Source organism: Lolium perenne, chromosome 6 (genome assembly GCF_019359855.2).
Source record: "Lolium perenne isolate Kyuss_39 chromosome 6, Kyuss_2.0, whole genome shotgun sequence".
In the NCBI taxonomy this organism is placed as follows: Eukaryota; Viridiplantae; Streptophyta; class Magnoliopsida; order Poales; family Poaceae; genus Lolium; species Lolium perenne.
This window is the reverse complement of record NC_067249.2, coordinates 148669511-148688839: the sequence shown is the minus strand read 5'-3', so window position 1 is coordinate 148688839 and position 19329 is coordinate 148669511. Positions and strand designations below refer to the sequence as shown.

The window sequence follows — 19329 nt, the reverse complement described above, 5'->3', positions numbered from 1 at the left end:
TGGGCACGGGATGGTGCAGTAAGGACATTCCAACGGCGACGCAAACGTACGCTGGCAACCCTTACGTCCGTTGAGCAGAAAAATGCGTCTGCACTATCTCCAGCGGGGCGATGCAAGGTGATCGGACCGTCCATGGTGACACAAATCTGACCTAAATATGCGCCTCCGATGTTGAACAGACGAGCAAAGTGTTTGCTCGTGTCTGGCGGACATTTTGTCGTGCACACATGTCAGCGACACTGCGTCGATGCATCTTCTCAGGCGCGCCAGCGACTGGCGCCGAGGCGTCGCTTCGGCAGTCTGCGCCACGTTAATGGCGATGTCTCGCTTGCCGAGCGGCCGCCGCTCACCTCCGCCAACGCAATAATGGCGACGCCATGCGTCCCGCGACCGTCGCATGCCTGCGGCCTATATAAAGAGGGCGCGCATCTTCTTCCTCATCCACTCCTCCAAACAAACCATAGCCGCCACAAGCTCCACCGTAGCACCGCCTATGTCTTCCTGCGACGGAGCCAGACCCGCGAGGAAGTCCATGGCGGGTCCTGGTGGCCGGTGAGGCGGTCGAGGCCACGAGCATGGGCGCCCCCGGGGCCGGAGCAGGGGCCGCCGTGGTGGAGCAGCTACGGCCCCACGGTCGCCATCGCCTGCGCCCTCCTCGTCTTTCGCAGGAGGGCCGCTGCTTCGAATTCCTCCTCCGCATCGACGGCGACCCACTCGGCATCAAGCGGCTTCCGGACAAGTTCATCGAGTTCGTCGATGGCGTCAAGCCGGCGCACTTGCAGCTACAGGAGGCCAGTTGCAACTTATGTCAGCTGTCGAGGTCAATAAAATTCAAATAACCCGTAGCAACGCACGGGCATTTTTACTAGTCTATATCTATATCTATACCTAATAATAAAGGAGCTAAGGTTTCTGCCAGATTTTTCGTCCAACTTTTTTTTAGGACGGTTTTGCCCTCCCACCAAATCACATAATACGGCAAACTGCCGTGTACCGTTTCGTGTACGTTTTTTTCCTTTTCCTCCTCTAGCCGAGAGCAGAGAACGGCACTGTCCACACAAGCCGCGCGTACCGCGCACCTCGCGTCGCCGGCGCTCGTCCTGCGCGCCTCCCGTCGTCGGCCAGCCTACCGCTGCCAGAGACACTCCGGCCAGGTCCCCGCCGCGAGCTCACTATCCAACCCAGCGCTGCTGCGCCCGGGAGGAGCTGCCACCTCGACAGCACCATCGGCGACGGTGGAGCACGATGGGGATTGGGCACCGGAGGGGAGAAGGGCAGCGGCAGAATACACACAGACGGAAGCGGACCCTCGGGCGGCAGTGGCCTACGTCGGAGGCGCTGGCAGCGGGAAGCAGGGAGGATTGGTAGCGGCGACCGGGCAAAGATAAGGGGAGCGAATCGTAACATCGATGGCGTGCGTCTCAGCTTGTGCGGTCGAGCAAGCAGATAAGGTTGAGTGGATGGGACTGCGTTGACTGCTATCCGGGCTAAGCCTCTTGGCTGGTTTGTCCATCGACCCTTCCGGCCAGGCCACAAAAGTTTTCTTTATATTTACCGGTATGTACATCAGGAAATACGTACAGAGGACGCATTGATGTTCAGCGTTGAAATAGTCCCACCTCGCCAATCATATACTAATTCACACCAATTTATATGCCCAAGTTTTTCGGGTTCATCCGAGCCGATTTGAAACAACAAGCAGCAGTAAATGTGGGGACAACTTGAAAGAAGAAATTGTACGGGAGCTGATTAAAGGAGGAATCGAACGCTGCTGGCATGGGAAAAGCTAAGGATAAGGTGAATTTGGGAAAAGAGGGCTAGAGGTGGAAGAAGATGGATGCATGGCGTGAAGGAGCTTTGGGTGGCGCTGGAAGCGAGAGGACGAGGGGACTGCAGGCTCGAGCTCGGCCCCCCTGGAAGGGAGAGGATGGGAGGGGTGGGCGGTGCTGCCGGCCGGACGGGCGTCGGCCACGAGGGGGGAAGCTCGAGGCATGAAACGCAGGCGGCGCAGCGCGTTCCGCCGGTCGACCGGGATCGAGGAAGGGGATTAGAGGAGGTAGCGTTGCCCGACACCGATGATTTCGTAATCCAGATCCATCACGCCGCGGCGCACTCCAGATCAGCCGTTAGGCTATGCGCGATTGAGAACGAGAACAATGTGCTGAAGCTGTTGGCGAGGATTGGTGCCGAGCTGCAGTTCGCATGAATGAAGTACGCGAACGAGGCCTGCAGACGATGCAGGGGCCGCTATACGAGTTGACGGAGGAGAGCATATGGCTGAGTGATGCAAATGCAAAGGTGGAGCCGTGGGCTGCTTTGGTCTCTGAATTGGATGACTTCAGGGCTGGGAAGCATAGGAGCATCGTCCATGATGGTACCTGACATAAGCTTGCTTGATGTTTTCGTTCAAATTGAGAAGTTTGTAGAGATGAACGCCAAGTTTCCTATATATGTCAAAATTAATACGCCAAGTTCATTGGTCATCAAGAAGCCGTAGTGACCCGTTCAAAAAAAAGCCGCAGTGGGGTAAAATGCCACCTTGTTTCTGAGGGAACGATGATTATTTTCTTTTTCGGAGCATGTGAGAGTAGAGGGCTCTAATTGGGTGAAACCTAACATAATTTAAATGGTAGGAAATTAAAATCTAGGTGAAATCTAAGATGTTTGTAATGCTAATTTTAGACATATGAAAGAAAAGTGGTATTCTTAAATGGTGGTAAATGCTTTCAAGATATGGGTCTTTTTGAGCATGTATCTGTTAGTTTCGACCCGTTGCATCGCACGGGCAAATTTTCCTAGTTTATACCTAATAATAAAGGAGCTAAGGTTTCTGCCAGATTTTTCGTCCAACTTTTATTAGGACGATTTTGCCCTCCCACCAAATCGCATAATATAGCAAAGTGCCATGGTACCGGTTCATATGTATTTCTTCTTTGTGCCACCACAGCATCGTCTTCGTGTGCGCACCATCCTCACACGCGGCGCCCGCCTCCGGCCAGACCGCCGTCGTACCTACCGGTTACCGGTTCATTTTTCCTTTTCTTTTTTCTCCTCTACTTCGCATAGCCTCAGAGCTGAGAACTGCTCTGCGCTAACCGCCGCGCGCCTCCAGTCGTGGCCAGGCCCCCGCCATCGGCCAGGCCAGCAAGCCCCGCCTGCCCGCCTCGATCCAGGAGCCAATGATGACGTACGGACAGCGGCGCACCGGCAGGAGCTAGCACACCCGCGCGGATGCATCCGGTTGCCTGCCTGCTAGCTTGGCTAACTAGCTCTGCTCCGCCTCGGTCGACAATAGCTCTGCTCCGCCTCTGTTCGCACCGCCTCGACCACTCCGCCTCCCTGCTCGCCGACCCGGAGGCCATATAGAATCGGGGAGAGGATTTTGAGGAAGAAGGCGGAGAGAAAGGGGATTTTTTTCGTGGGGCAGGACGAGGATGGGGAAGGAGATCGTGGAAAGAATCTCCGTCGTACTCAGCAGGCCGGTGCACTTCGGCTCTCCTCTTGGGCCTAACAGAAATTGTGCACTTCGGTTTTTCTCTTGGGCCTAACAAAAATACGAAAACACTTGCAAACCACCGATCGAATCAACTGAAAAAAAGCACCGCTTCAATATTGTGGATTGATTAGTCCCACATTGTTCCCTTACAATGAGTTCCACCAGTTTATATACCTTCTATTTGCCTGAAATATCAGCAACATGAATCAATAAGAAGTAGCACCATTGATTGCTCTGAAATCTGATGCCTGCATGGATTAAACGAGGGTTGCCTGCCGAATCTAAACTAAATCGACCGTGAGGGATTAAATGAGGGTTGCCTGTTGAATCTAAACTAAGAAACGGCGGAGACAAGATGTCCTATGGACCCGATTGCTTCCAGAATAGAAAGCGACCCTAGCGTGATTTGTTTTTTGTGTGTGTTTTGGTTTGGGTTGGTGGCCGGCTATGCTAGGCATCTTTGCTCCTAGCCACTTGCTGGCTGCTCTCTCACACTGAATATTCTTTCAATTTAATTTTATTTCATTTTAACAATTTTTACTTTAATTTTTAGAAAAGAAATTCACCCGTACACATCGGTATAATCTCGATACCCTAGATCTGAACCCGTTTGAGCCGGACTCGAAAGCATCAGGTTTCTAGCAGGTGGCAGCTATGGATACCTGAATTTAGTTTGAGTGACTAGGGTTTCATCCATGGGTACCCATTTAGCCCGAAATATTAGCCCAACTCACATGCGCCAATCCAATGAACGAGGCTCCGTGAACGCCATCCCAAATAATCCCCTCTCCCCTGGTAAAGTGGAAAACCCTACTCATATCCACTCTTTTCTTCTATCTTTCTTCGCCCACACACGGGCGCGAGTCACCACCACCAACCTGCGGCACCGATGTCCGATGCTATACCCTAGCCGCCCCGACGCCCAGCAGCTACCAGCCTCGTACTGCAGCTCGCACACTCTTCTTCCCCGACGGTAATGGCTCACATGAGGATGGTGAGGTCGCGAGGTTCCGAGGACGACCGTTTCGACGGTCGGCGTGATCTGTGACCTCTTCTTCTTCTGCCCTGACGCGAGGACGACCGTCTCGGGCTCTCAGCGTCTCCTCTACTTCACCTGCTCGACGGCCCGATGCGACGCAAGTCATAGGCTTCTGTTAGTCAGCCACGCCTTCACCTTCATCCACTTGGAACTGAAGGATCGAGTACAGCTGTTGCCAGGAGGTGTCCGTAGCGAAGCACGGGCTTTGTCCTAGTATATACTAAAAGCAAAATACAGTTCTAATTAGAAACACCACGTTAATCCACATCATCTAAATTATTCTGATAGTTAGATCTTAAATTTGCGGTTAAGATTTAACAAGAGATTAGTAGTAACGTAACTGTGTACACCATTTGACACGATCCAAGTCTAAAAGGTTTTGACACGATCCACGTCTAAAAGGCTCCCATGCCACGTGATAATACGTAACCAAAATCATGTAAACATGCCAAGATGTGTCCGTGACATGGTTTACATATCCATAGCCTCAGATAAATTCATCTCATCTATCTATACGCACGTACGTTCAGAAAAAATAAATAACCGGCTGGACCTTCAGTCCATGTAAACGTGGTGCATTGCTAGAAACAAAAAAAAAACATGGTGGGCCTCAGATATTTAACGTGACATATGTCCACATGCACAGATGTTCTAGAAAAACGAAAACATAACTACCGTCCGGTGTTCAATGGAAATTTTATGTGACATATATATGTCTACAAACAAATATGACAAAAAAGAGAAACAAGCAAATACTGGCCGGCTGTTCAATCTACCTAACATGTGCATCTTAAAAAAAAAATTCCTTCCATCATGGAGAGAATATGGCAGATTTGTGTAAATTGGTACTTCTTCCGTCTTATGTTGATGGATCCAGATTTGTGTAGATTTACATAGTATTTAGATACATATAAATTTAAATAATTTTATGTCAATTAATTTGGGACAGATGGAGAAGATTTATTCGTAATATACCGGTGTCTAATAAAACCACCAGGATCTAAATTATATTGACAATTAGATCAGATTTTTGTGGCTAGGATTTTCAAATCACGCGCGTGTGATTTACGTAACAAATATGAGATTCATGTTCCAATTAGTACAATATAAAGTCCAACACGTGATTTAATCGGTCTGATCGATCACCTGTTTAGTACAATATAAAGTCCAACATGAGATACATGAAACAAACTCCAAAAGTCGACCGATGACAAAAACGAAAAAACTCCCATTCTGATCAATGTAAACAAAGAAACTCCAAAGCTGATCAATATAAAAAAATTAACACCAATCTAAATTTGGTTCAGCTCAACAAATCTCATACTCCTGGTAAGCCGTGTTGTAAGCAGGTGTCCGTCTGTATCCAGAACAAAAGGAGAGATTAAGTGAAGCTACCACCCGTTCAAAAAAAGTGAAAGTTACAGCAGATTCGTCTCGCAGATGACTCGGCAGCTAGCTTATTATTTGTATTCGTGGTCGGATGTTTATGTGGTTGATCTCGATGAGTACAGATAATATCCGTGCATAGATACTAATAATTCATATGGATGTTCGTGGGAAAATGCAAGTCTAAAGGGCAACCATGGTTGCACGTGTCAAGTAAAATGCATGATGGAATATAAGCTTTATAAACTTTGTACCTGGCAAATAAAATACATCCAAAATGATTTATGAAGTTTAAATCATTAATTTATGTACACCAGTGAGTAGAATACAGAAAAATAATCATAATTAAGACATCTATACCATTAACTGTTCTATAAAAATGAAAATGTATGCATATGTTTTTTAAAACTAATGTCTCTCGGCGGCAGAGGCCTTTGGCTACGAAATATAAAAGAACCTGACGAAGATCGAAACGGTGAAAGATTATTCTAGGCACATACTTTATCCTCTATAGTCAAAAATCGTGGAATTTCCATCTCTAAGTAAATCATGCCCAACATAACTTCATAGTTACCTGTCAAGTGACAATTTTATCTGTGATGGATAGAACCTTATTCTATGTAATGATGTTATATGAGTATCTACGAAACCACGATACTAATAGTTCTCGAACAGCTCTAACACAACAATGATAGTGCCCTCGCATTTGCGAGGGCCACTGTGCTAGTTTTCCTAATAAGGGACGCTTTATATTAGTTTAAACGTTTATTTGTGTTCTGCATAACTAAGATATACACAACCACATCAGATTAAGTAAAAGGAAAAAATACCAAATACAAGTCCCAACAGACTGTGAAAAAAATATCACAGAAAAATTACTTTCCATTTCTACATCGGCTGATGCCTATTGTTAGAGCAACTCTAATAGATCCCCTAAATACCGTCAGAACTGAATTTTTCCAGCGGATTTAAGGGTTCAGTCCAAAATCTGCGTAGGCTAGAGCCTGAATCGGCGGCCCGGCCCGAAAAAGTTTCTCGGCAGCCCGAGAAACTTGGCCCCTATTTAACCAGGTCGGGGAGGAGAGTTCAGTTCCAAAACCCTACTCCCCTCCTCCGTATCCGCAGCTCCGCCGCGAAAACCCTCCCACTCCGGTGAGGAATTCCCGCCGCTCCCTCGCGACCAGCGCTCCATTCCCCATGGCTGACGCAACAATATTTGGTAGGGGAGGCGGCCGTATCGGCGGTGGAGACTCGCCGACTCGTCCGCCATTTTTCCACTCGGAGGCGAAGCGCACGAGGTGGGAGCGCGCAAGCGGTCGGCGCGCAGGTGGATGAACTGGGGCCTCACGCCCCCGGGGAAACTCGGGCGCTATGCGAACAACGGCTAGGGGTCTTCGTCCGGCAGCTCGTGCTTCCCGCCGCTCCCTGACAGCAGCGACGACGAGGACGATGCGTCGGCGCTTCACCTCACCAGCGGGGACTACGTCCACAACGACACGGAGGAGGCGACGGTGATCCAACAGGTCACCATCATTTCAGAGGCGGAGGCGCGCGCGCACGCCGCGAGGAGAAGGAGAACGTGCGCCAGGTCATGGCGTACGAGGCGGCGCAGGCGAAGGCGCGCGTCCACCGCGTCAAGATCGAGCTCATCGCCCTCGACGAGGAGTAAAATCCTCCAGCCTCCACCTCCGCCGTGTCGTCCGCCGTGCCTACTGCCGCCTAGCCGTCCTTCGCCGCACGTAGAAGCCCCGGTGACTATCCCAGGACCAAATTTTGGTCAAACTAGATGTGGGGCGGAGGATTAGTACTTAATTTCTGCTTTATATATAAATTAAGTTTGTATGTAGTTCAACTGGAGCATCAAACTCTTTACAGTTTGCAAGTTCATTGCCTAAAATTTCCCGCAAAAGTTTGATTTCGTTTTTTCAGTTTGTCTATTCGGTTTCTATTATGTGCCTCACCTAAAATCAACGAAACCCTAAAATTCAAGAGACTGAACTCGCCGTTTTCAGTTTCAACGAGTTTCCCTGCTAACCTTTCTTAAATTCTTCAAAAAAGAACTTAATATTTTTTCTATGGGGAATTCTGACTTGAACACCACAAATGTATTACTCCATTCGATTTGTAATAAGTGTTAGTTGAATGATACTTGTTATAAATTGGAGGGAGTAGTTTCTTTCATCTTTCTAAACGTTTATTTTGCGGATGGCATGCATGTGCGAGTCCTATTTCATACCAAAGATGATGTGTTAGTTACCACGGGTATAGAGACAGCCAGCAGCTTAACGTCGATCAGCAGCCGAGACCCGAGACACTGACATGTTTCTCACACCTCAACTTAAGGAGCTAAGAGCATCTCCAGTCGCGTCCCCCAAACCGTCCCCCAAACCGCGCCGGATTGAGCGTTTGGGGGACGTGTTTCGTTCGTGCCGCGTTTGGGGGACGTCGCTCCCCAGTCGCGTCCCCCAAACAAAATTTCGCAAATTTTAAACTTAACTAGATTCGATTAGATTCGTCCAAACTTACATAGATTCGAACGAAATTTGACTAACTTTAAAACTAAACCTAATCTAGAACCACTTGCGGCGGCCGGAGGCGTCGTAGTACTGCTGGAAGTTGTACATCTCGTCGGTGACGACCTCCTGCTTGCCGCGCTCGTCGACGGGCTCGTCCACGGGCTCGTCCTTCACCAAGCCGCTTGGTCCTGCCTCGCCGTCGTCGGTGAGGTCCACCAGCGGCTTGCCGGAGTCGCGGATGGACATGGCGATCGCCGCGTCCAGGTCGCCTCCAGCGTCCTTGTCGTCCATGGACGCCAAGAACGCCGCCCGCAGCCCTGGGCAGTCCTCGGGTCGCCGCTGCTGGCGATGAGCTGCCGCTGCGCCGCTCGTACTCCGCCAGCAGCGCCGCCTGCGACGCTTCCTCCGGCTCCTCCTTCACCTCCGGCTTCGGGATGAGGAGGGCGCCGCCGCGCCTCCCTTGCTGCCGCCCGCTGCCGCTACCGCCACGCCTCGTGTTGACGGGCGTCGCCGGCTCCTCCTTCACCTCCCGTTTGGGGACGGTGTAGGGCGCCGACCGGTACGACGAGGACGGCGTCGATCGCGCCGGTCCCGAGGAAGAAGAGTGCGAGGAGGACGAGTACGTCGTCCTCCTCGGCTGCCATTGAGGAGACGGCGGCGGCGACGACGGCATCTCCAGCCTTGGAGCGCCGTTGCGGAGGCCGCGGATGACGTTCTCGAGGGTGCGCCCCGGAACGCCCCAGAACAGGGCGCGGCCTTCCCTGTTCCAGCTGTTGGGCCCGCCGATGAGGCCGGTGGTGCTGTGCATCTCGACGTCGTACTTGGCCTGGAAGTACGACTTCCACCAGGCGTCGTTGTCGTTCGCCGCCCACGTCGGATCCTGCCGCTCGGCGGCGGTGAGTTGAGCCCACCGGGCCCTGATGCCGTCCCTCCATTGCTCCGTGCCCGGCTTCGGCGGCGGCGGGACGCCAATGCCGTTCACGGCCATCTTCCAGCCGCCGCTGCTTGGCAGCCGCATGTCCGGCGGGACTGGATACCGGGCGTGGTACAGCGCCCACGCCTCCGCCACGGTGAGGCTGCCGCGTCCGAAGCCGTTCGCCGCGGCGATCTTGCGGGAGGACGAGCTCGACATTTTTTGAGCGGCGAGGAGAGGATCTGGGAGGGGGGAGGCGGCGGCGACGAGAAGGATTATGAGCGGCGATAACTGCAGGGCGTCTTAAAACAGCGGCGGCAGCGGGCGGTTGCACGCAATAACTCCGGCGCGGACGGCCACGCGGCCATGCACGACGAGATGCGTCCCTGCGTCGCCTGGGAAAACAGGGACGCCATTAACGTCGCTTGACCAAAGGTAGGCGACGGGGTTTTAGCCTTCCGTGCCGCTGACGGGTCGGGCCCGCGTCGGTTGGCCTCGCTTTTCGTTGTGTCCGGCGTCCCCGGAGCGTCCCCTGTGGGACGGGGACGGGCTCGGAGCGCCGGGCACCGTATAGGGGCGCGCCGGACAAAAAAGGGCTTTGGGGGACGCGGCTGGAACGCTTTTTCTGTACGGCGCGCCCCAAATCCCTTTGGGGGACGGTTTGGGGACGCGACTGGAGATGCTCTAAGCCAGGTTCAGTGGATACAGAGACTAATGCAGGACGCAAACAGCCGCCGGCGCTGGTGACCGACGTCCCGGCCGCAACGCGCAGGCCACCTGCCCACCTCGCTTGTCCTTGCCAAAACGTAGATGCGACTGCGGCTCGTACTCCATCGCCCATCGGTGTACATGGCACATGCCGTGACCGATGAGGAGTGCTTCGGTGTCCCCATCAGCTCCATGGTTCTGTGAAGTTGGAGTTTCTTTAGCTTTTTTTAAAAAAAAAAAATCTGTGGAACTGCTTCAGCATTAGGTATAAATACTTGGACTTGGTTTCATGGAACATGAAAACACGAAACGGCTATTTATTTACGTTCCAGTGCCACCGATAAGTGACCAAACTGTTACGCACGCTTATATTTCTCCCCTCCTCTTCCGGGCATGTTTTCCAATGCCTAGACTCTTTCTCGATTTGACTTCACCGCAACGCGATTCACGCCTACCGCCATCGAATCGAGGCCACCGGTGAACGAATCAACATACCGGAGTCAAACTTATCCGATTCGTTCTCGCTGCCGCGCATATCGAGTTGTAGCTCGCTGCCGCCAGAAGCTTGTTGTGGCCGCCTCAACCAACTTCGTCCTGGGTGAGGCGGCGTGCGGAAAGAAAATGGGGGTGTTATCCATTACGTCCGGGAGCATTGGCAAATCGAGAAAGAGTCTGGGCGTTGGGTATCCGGGAGAGGAGGTGGAGAAAGATAAGACGTTCGTAACATTTTGGTCACTTACCGGTGGCATTGACATGTAAATAAACAGCCGCTCCGTGTTTTCCTGTTCTGCGAAACTAACTTCACGTATTTTTATCAAAAGCTGGAGCAGCTCCACAGATTAAAAAAAAGGCTGAAGCAACTCTAACTTTTCAGAACTATGGAGCTAAGGGGTGGACACTGAAGCACGCCTCGTGACCGATATATATACGATCTACCAATAAGGGTGCCATATTTTACACGTGCAATTTATCACTTTCTCTTGGAGTAATCAGCATTTTTTGGATAGGTTTAATCAAGTTCAAAACCTGGCAACAGTTAGCTAACAAAATTTATCACATTTAAGAAAAGTTAGACATGCAAATTTGTTCTGATATACTCCGTACATATAGTATATCGCACTTGCATAAGTAGCAAACATGGACATCGGCCTTGTGGAGCTCAGCCCATTGCATAAGTGTAGCAAATAAAATGTCATGCCTTGTTGTCCGAGCCAAGTATATACATAAGAGTTTTTATGATTCGAGGGTATCTCAATTCATCTCTAGCTAGTGACCCTTCATTTTTTAGGCAAATACTAGGAGCGTAAGGTCCCGGAGAAAGTTTGTAATCATAATAGACAAAACCACTCAACATCATTTCTTACATAGGTATAATCCCACCAATTTTTTTCATATCCCAATAGCTTTATCTTCAAGATAACATGGACTATCGAAAGAGTTTCACCTACAAGCACCGAGAAAAGAAAATTTTGGCCTCTTCAATGACTTAATGGAGGTCCTATAGATCATTGTGCCATCAACATATAAGCATGAGAAACTTCCATATCCCCACCATAGCCATAGACCATAGCACACATATTTTGAGCTTCATTGACAACAAAGCCAACATATATTTAAGTTCTACAAAACTTCTCATATGATTGCTAGGTTAGTTCTGCTTTGTTTCAGACCATAAAATTTTTACAGTAAGTTACAAACCTCTCTTTCCAGACATTTTATCAAATGTCATATGATTGTTCTATGTTATTTTATTGCCAAGCTCTCTAATTGGGAAAGCCATCTTAACATCCATATGATGAACGTCTGAGACAACCGAAGATAGTAGCACTCGAGTCATGGTCAGCCAGTTCACATGTAAATAAGTATCAAATAAATATTTGCCTCCTTATTAGTAGAACCTATGGCCATATGTGGAGTGTTGTCCTTTTCAGTTGTACCATCAGACGGTAATCTACTTCTTGAACACGTACTCATATTTTAGAGGTTTACAACCATATGAACGACGTCTCCAAGATAGAATCCATCTCAAATTCCCAATACGGGCCACTACCTGCTACTAGTAGTTTACAATAAGAGATGCATATGTTTTGAGACTACTCATAGTGGGAATAAGATAGGTAGTAACATCACACACAAGAGTGATGTTTTGGCACGTGGGAGCATATGCTCCCTTTATTTTGAAATACATGTTACATATATTTTAAAATTTTAAAATATTTGAAATGAAAAATTCACGCGTACATCTTCATGTGCTACACGCTCAAAAAGTTGTTTCGTGAAAATTCGACTTACTATGTGGCGTGTGTAAAAAAGAAAAATTTCAATGCTAGAAATAAGACTTTTCAGAAGATAAATTTTCTCTTTTTTACATAGAACACAATGAATATTGGTTCCTGGCGAAACTTGTAACATACGGAGCATCAAAATTCGTTAAAGTAAAAGACCCTAAAACAGGTCTTGATTGAAAACGAGTAAATACTGTTTTCTAAGTTGTTTGAGAATATAAGTAACTGTGTTTTTAGATTTTTATTTTCAATAGCCACTCCCTTCGCTAAGTTTCCCTTCGTGCAAACCGCAGAGAGCAACTCCTGGTGCGGCCCGACTCGTATCGATCTGAAGAAAACAACTCCATGCATGTAAGCCAGCTTAGATTAGCTACCATTGGCATGTAACACCATGGTCTCAACTGTGACCCCCGGTCCGAGCCCAACCAACACACCCAAACTGTGGCACCCCAGCGCCTGCTCGTCACGGCGGCGCCGGATCTCGTCGAGCACAAAGATCACTGTCGGCCCGGACATGTTCCCGTACTCGTTCAGTACATGTCGGCTAGCCGCCAACTTCTTGGGCTCCAACCGAAGCCCCGCCTCCACGCTGTCCAAGATCGCCCGCCCGCCAGGATGCACCGCCCAGAAAAGGTCGTTCCAGCACCCGCTCAAGCCGAGTGGCCCGAGCGCGTCAGCCATGCTCCGCTCGATGTTTTCCCGGATGAGCGCCGGCATCTCGAAGGAAGGGTTAAAGACGAGGCCGTCTTCGCGGAGCCTTCCCGCCGCGGAGAGGTCACTCTCAGGTATCACGCTCTGCGAGGCGGCCACCATCTCGAAAACCGGGCTCTCGGCGGTGCCGTCGGGCTCGGCACCGACGATCACCGCGCCCGCGCCGTCGCCGAAGAGGGCCTGCATGATGAGGGTGTCGACGTGGGCCTCGTCGGGCGCGCGGAAGAGGATGAGGGTGAGCTCGGCGCAGGCGACGAGGACGCGCGCGCCGCGGTTGTTCTCGGCGATGTCCTTGGCAACGCGCAGCGCCGCTGACCCGCTGGAGCAGCCGTTGAGGTAGAGCATAGTGCGGCGGACGGACGGGTCGAGGCCGAGGAGGGTGGCCAGGCGGAGGTCGGCGCCGGGCATGTGGGCGCCGGAGTAGGTGGTGACGACGAGGTGGGTGATGTCGGCGGCCGGGCGCCCCCACTCTGCGATGGCCTTGCGCGCGGCCGCGGCCGCGAGCTCCGGCACGGCGGTGGCCGCGATGTCCATCCGCGCGTCCAGGGATGGCAACGTCCGGTCGATGAACTCCGGGTGGCGTTGCAGCAGCTCCTCGGTGTGCTGGAAGTAGCGCTTATTGATGGCCGATCTGCCGCCTGAAAAACAAGCAGAACACGTACGTTCGCAGCCATGGATGGAAGCAAGTGAGCGTGCATGTTGTAAAAGATCAGGTAGGTTTGATTCTACTCGGATAACCGAGATTGTATTTCTGTCTTGGTTTATATAGGAGTACATCGAGAGGGATAGGGAGAAGTCCTGAAAACATAGTCTACAACAACCGACTCAAACACTATTTCTAACACCCTCCCTTAATCACAACTTTCTCAAGTTGAGATTAAATATCTAAACTCCTCAAAACTTTTTACAGGAAGCGGTTTTGTGAACCCATCAGCAACCTGATCTTTGGAAGGAATGAACCTTATGTCAAGCTGCTTCTTCATCACTCTTTCTCTAACAAAATGAAAATCAATCTCAATGTGTTTAGCTCTTGCATGAAAAACCGGGTTTGCTGACAAATATGTGGCTCCTAAATTGTCACACCACAGACACGGCTTCTGAAACAGTTTGATTCCAAGTTCTGCAAGAAGAGACTGTACCCAGATTATCTCAGCCGTTGCATTTGCCACAGACTTATATTCTGCCTCTGTACTTGACCTAGATACTGTAGCCTGTTTCTTAGCACTCCAAGAAATCAGATTTGGTCCAAAGTACACAGCAAACCCTCCAGTAGATCTTCGATCATCTATACAGCCAGCCCAGTCTGCATCTGAGAAAGCACTGACCAAAGTAGAACTAGACCTCATAAAAGTGAGACCCATGCTAAGTGTATGCTTCACATATCTCAATATACGCTTTGCAGCAGTCCAGTGCACAGTAGTAGGAGCATGTAAATACTGACATACATTGTTGACAGCATAAGAAATATCAGGTCTCGTAAGAGTTAAGTATTGTAAAACACCTACCATGCTGCGGTAGTTTGTGATATCTTCAGGTCCCAACATGTCTCCCTCCCTGGCTGTAATCTTCTCAGAAGAGGACAGAGGTGTAGGGGAACCTGAACAATGTGTCATGCCAACTCTACTGAGAACATCTTGAGCATACTTAGCTTGACTGAGTACTATGCCATCATCAACCTGATGAACTTCAATACCTAAGAAATAATGAAGAGTGCCAAGATCTTTTAATGCAAACTCTCCACTAAGAGCCTTCAGAAGTGCGTCTGTAGCAGCAGAAGAAGAACTGGCAACTATAATATCATCCACATAGATCAACATATAGATGGTTACTCGAGACTGATGATAGATAAACAACGAAGTGTCTGACTTAGAAGCAACAAAACCATACTGAATAAGCTGAGAACTCAATCTAGAGTACCACGCTCTGGGTGCTTGCTTCAGTCCATACAACGCCTTGTCAAGTCTGCAGACATAGTTTAGTTTTCCTCGATCTTCATAACCAGGAGGCTGTCGCATATAAACTTCCTCTTCAAGAATACCATGTAGAAACGCATTCTTGACGTCCAACTGTCGCAAACTCCATCCTCTAGATACAGCAATAGCAAGGACAAGTCTTACTGTGGCAATTTTAACAACTGGACTGAAAGTATCCTCATAGTCAATCCCATATCGTTGTTTGAATCCCTTAGCAACAAGACGGGCTTTGTAACGATCAACAGACCCATCAGCTCTGCGCTTTACTTTGTAAACCCATCGACAGTCAATAACATTGGTGCCTACCCGCGGAGGAACAAGTCTCCACGTTTGATTATTCTGAAGAGCTCGAAATTCTTCATCCATGGCTGCTTTCCAGAGTGGGTCATCCAGGGCAGCCTGCAAATTAACAGGTTCATCTGTAGTAGTGGACAAGAGCCATCGTACCGTGCCGTCAGTATATTGTTTGGGGCGACGAGGGCGCTGCGAAACACGTGTGGCAGGAGGACGCACGGGAGACAGCGGCGCAGAGGATCCACCCTGGCCAGCATCGGATCCGGCCGCATGTGCTGCATCTGACGCAGCAGGGTCCGCATTTGATCCTGTGGGCGAGTGTGTGCCAGACGAGGAAGAAGACGCCGGCACAGAAGATCCAGGCGACGTGCTGCTCCCACTGTCGCTGGCAGTCGCGGCGGGCGACTGGCGCACTGACGCAGGCGATGATTGGCGCGCAGAGACTGTCGGCGTCCGATCCGAGGACGCAGGATCCGAGGAGGATCGCACCGATCCCGAGGAAGATCCTGTGCTGTTTGTCCCTGTGCCTGTTATTTCATGTGAAGAACCGTTTGAGCTGGTTTGAGCACCGTTTTCAGTCAGATTTTCTGGGGCATCCGAATTTGGACCTGTAGTAATCTGTGGAGCATCAAGAGGAACACTGGAACCAGGATTAGCAGTATGATTATTATCATCATGTAGATCATCAATTATAACGTTCCCATGCTCAAAATTATGCAAAGAAGGATCAAGTAAAAGAATGGCTTTGCGTAGCAGAGCTCCAGCATTTGGATGCAAATTCTGAAAGGGGAAGACTGCCTCGTCAAAGACAACATCTCTGGAAATATAGACACGGCCTGTGTTAACCTCAAGACATTTAGCCCCTTTATGGCGAGGACTATAACCAAGGAAGACACATTGTGTAGAACGAAAAGCGAGCTTGCGTTTATTGTAGGGACGCAAGTTGGGCCAACAAGCACATCCAAACACACGAAGAGACTTGTAGTCTGGCTTTGTTCCTAAGAGACGATGAACAGGCGTGTCATTGTTGATGACTTTGCTAGGCAGCATATTGATGAGATAGGTGGCAGTGAGAAAAGCTTCATCCCAAAATTTTAAGGGCATATGTGCATGAGCAAGAAGAGCTAGACCAACTTCAACAATGTGACGATGCTTTCTTTCGGCAGCACCGTTTTGTTGATGTGCATGAGGACAAGAGACATGGTGTGAGATGCCTTGGGATTGAAAAAGAGAATTTAACTTCTCATATTCTCCACCCCAATCTGACTGAACAGTAAGGATCTTGGTGTTAAGTTTGCGTTCAACAAGCTTTTGAAAGTTAACAAAGGCAGAATAGGCATCAGATTTTTTCTTAAGCAAATAAATTCACGTAAACTTGCTATAATCATCAATGAAGCTTACATAGTAATCATGGCGACCCACAGAGGTAGGCGCAGGACCCCATACATCAGAGAAAACTAACTGAAGGGGAGCAGTGGATACACTTGTGGATATAGGATATGGTAATTGATGACTTTTAGCTTGCTGACACGAATCACACACTGACTCTAAACTGGACTCCTTGACAATATGAAGTTTATTCTTGCTAATAATCTGTCTAACTATGGCTAGAGACGGATGCCCTAGACGACTGTGCCACCTTGCTTGTGAGGGCTTGGCGGCAACACATGCATGTTTGGAGGATGAGGAAGACATCAATGAAGATATGAGTGGGTAAAGCCCACCCACACAGCGCCCTCTATGAAGAATTCTCCGCGTGACCTGATCCTTGATCAAAAAGAAAAAGGGGTGAAACTCAATGAACACACGATTGTCAAGGGTAAACCGATGGACAGACAAAAGATTTTTCGATGCATGTGGAACATGTAGGACATTGGTGAGATGAAAATTTTGTGCAGGGGTACGAACAATTGAATGACCAACATGTGAAATAGGCATACCATGACCACCGGCGGTGTTGACCCTATCAGTGCCACGATACTTGTCCCGGACTGTCATGTTGTTGAGTTCACTGGTGATATGATGAGTGGCACCGCTGTCCTGGTACCAGTTGGTGTCCACACCATAGGAGGCGATATGGGCTTCCTTGTCATCGGAGTCGTCATCATCATCCTGAAAACGCCACCAGCAGTCTTTGGCGGCATGACCCTCTTTGTTGCAGATTTGGCAGGTGGTGTTCACCCATGGCGTAGTGCGACGCCTTCCACGTCCACGTCCACGGCCCCCGCCAGGAGGTGCACGCCCGCCACCGCGTCCTTGACGCGGCTGTCGATCATCACGACGATCGTCGCGCCTATCCTCCCTGCGCGCGTCACGGCGATCGTAGTCACCGCGATCACCGCGGTCACCGCGGTCACCATAGTCACCGCGAGACCGGTTGTTGTAGCGTCCGCGTCCGCCACGTTGAGTGTAGTTGGCGGAAGTCTCAAACTCAGAGGCAGCAGGACCACCGAGCAGCTCCTGGCGTTGGTCATAAGCCCGAAGCTGGGCATAGAGCGAGGGGAGCGTGAGCGGCGTGGTAACCGCGCCGAGGGCGGCAACCAGCGCATTGTAGGGCGCCCCAAGGCCTGCCAGGATGAAGGATATGTGCTCGCTGGTACGGATGGGCTCGCCAGCAGCAGCAAGGGCATCAACGATGCGTTGTATCTTGGTGAGGAACGCATCAGTAGACATCTGTAATTTCTTGGTGTTTGCCAGTTCGATCCGTAAGTTCGTGACTTCGGTCTGACACTGCGAGGCAAACATCTCCTCAACCGCCTGCCAGACACCGGCGGCGGTCTCGATTCTCTGAACGTGAGGCAGAACCTCAGATCCAATCGACTGAAGGAGATACCCGAGCACAATCTGATCCCGTGAGATCCACGAGTCATAGGCCGGGTTGTTGATTTTCTTGGGAGTTTGATCCGTAGCTTCCTTGTCGGTGGGCGTGACCTCAAGCATCTCCGGCGGAGCAGCATCGCTGCCATCAAGGAGACCGAAGAGGCGAGCGCCCCGGATCGGCGGAAGGACTTGGGCTCGCCACCCTGTGTAGTTGGCGCGCGTCAGTTTGTCAGACGGCGGCTGTCCCAGATTGATGGACTGGAACGAGGAGGGCGACGCCATGGAGACGACGACCAGAGACGATCGGGGCGGCGGCGAGGTAGAGAATGGATCGTAGGGTTTCGGCGATCAGTTTCGTCGGCGAAGAGGCCGGCCTGATACCATGTAAAAGATCAGGTAGGTTTGATTCTACTCGGATAACCGAGATTGTATTTCTGTCTTGGTTTATATAGGAGTACATCGAGAGGGATAGGGAGAAGTCCTGAAAACATACGAGTCTACAACAACCGACTCAAACACTATTTCTAACACATGTACCGATGTTAAGTAGTAGTTGATTCATCTGCGAGTAACAGCGTTTGAGATTCTCGCTCTTACAGATTCTGTTGAGCTTGGATTTGAGCTTGGTTAGGTGCTCTGTGTTGGTGACGCGGAAGTAGTAGTCCGCGTACTCGTCCTGCCGCACGCAGTTGGCTGGGTTCGCCGTTCCGATAGCCAGCACGGACGCTGGCCCGTCGGCGCGCTGCGCCTGACGCATCTGGCGGATGACAGTGGCCGCGGGGCTTGCAGCTAGGTTTCCAAGCAGTGCCATCGTTGGTCTAGCTCGTACGTGTTGAACGTGTAGTAAGCGTCGGATTAATTTGGAGAGTGTTGACGGATGTTATAGAGCTCCTCCGTGCTAACTAGTTATATAGAGCTTGTGGAATAGTTAGGTCATGTGCAATGCAAGGCGTGCAATGCAAAGTGCTTAGAAGGGGAACTCACAACAAAATTTGGTTCTTAAGAAAGATGATTTATTTTTTGAAGCATCTCGCTAAACACGTTGTACCGTAGTGGCCTTAGGGCACCTGCTGTTTGCTCGGAGAAAAGAAATGTTCCGTTGAATTATATTTTCATTTTGTAGAATAGGATAGTGTGAACCCTGGCCAATCGAGGTCTAGCCGAGGTGATGAATATGATCATGTTTGT

At 50.1% G+C, this 19329-nt stretch overlaps 1 protein-coding gene across 1 annotated transcript; it reads right to left on the bottom strand.

Moving 5' to 3' along the window:
- Positions 1-12709: 12709 nt before the first annotated feature.
- Positions 12710-18952, bottom strand: LOC127309512 (bisdemethoxycurcumin synthase-like). Its single transcript, XM_051340340.2, has 2 exons — positions 18739-18952; positions 12710-13692 (listed from the first exon to the last, which is right to left on the bottom strand). The coding sequence occupies exons 1-2, from the start codon at positions 18950-18952 to the stop codon at positions 12710-12712; spliced, it is 1197 nt and encodes a 398-aa protein (XP_051196300.1).
- Positions 18953-19329: the final 377 nt, after the last annotated feature.

Bases quoted from the DNA above. Each gene is read 5' to 3' on its own strand.
- LOC127309512 (XM_051340340.2), bottom strand. From the start codon at position 18,952: ATGGCACTGCTTGGAAACCTAGCTGCAAGCCCCGCGGCCACTGTCATC. The intron at 13,693-18,738 runs GTAAGAGCGAGA...CTTGTTTTTCAG, and splicing joins ATCCAAGCTCAACAGAATCT to GCGGCAGATCGGCCATCAAT.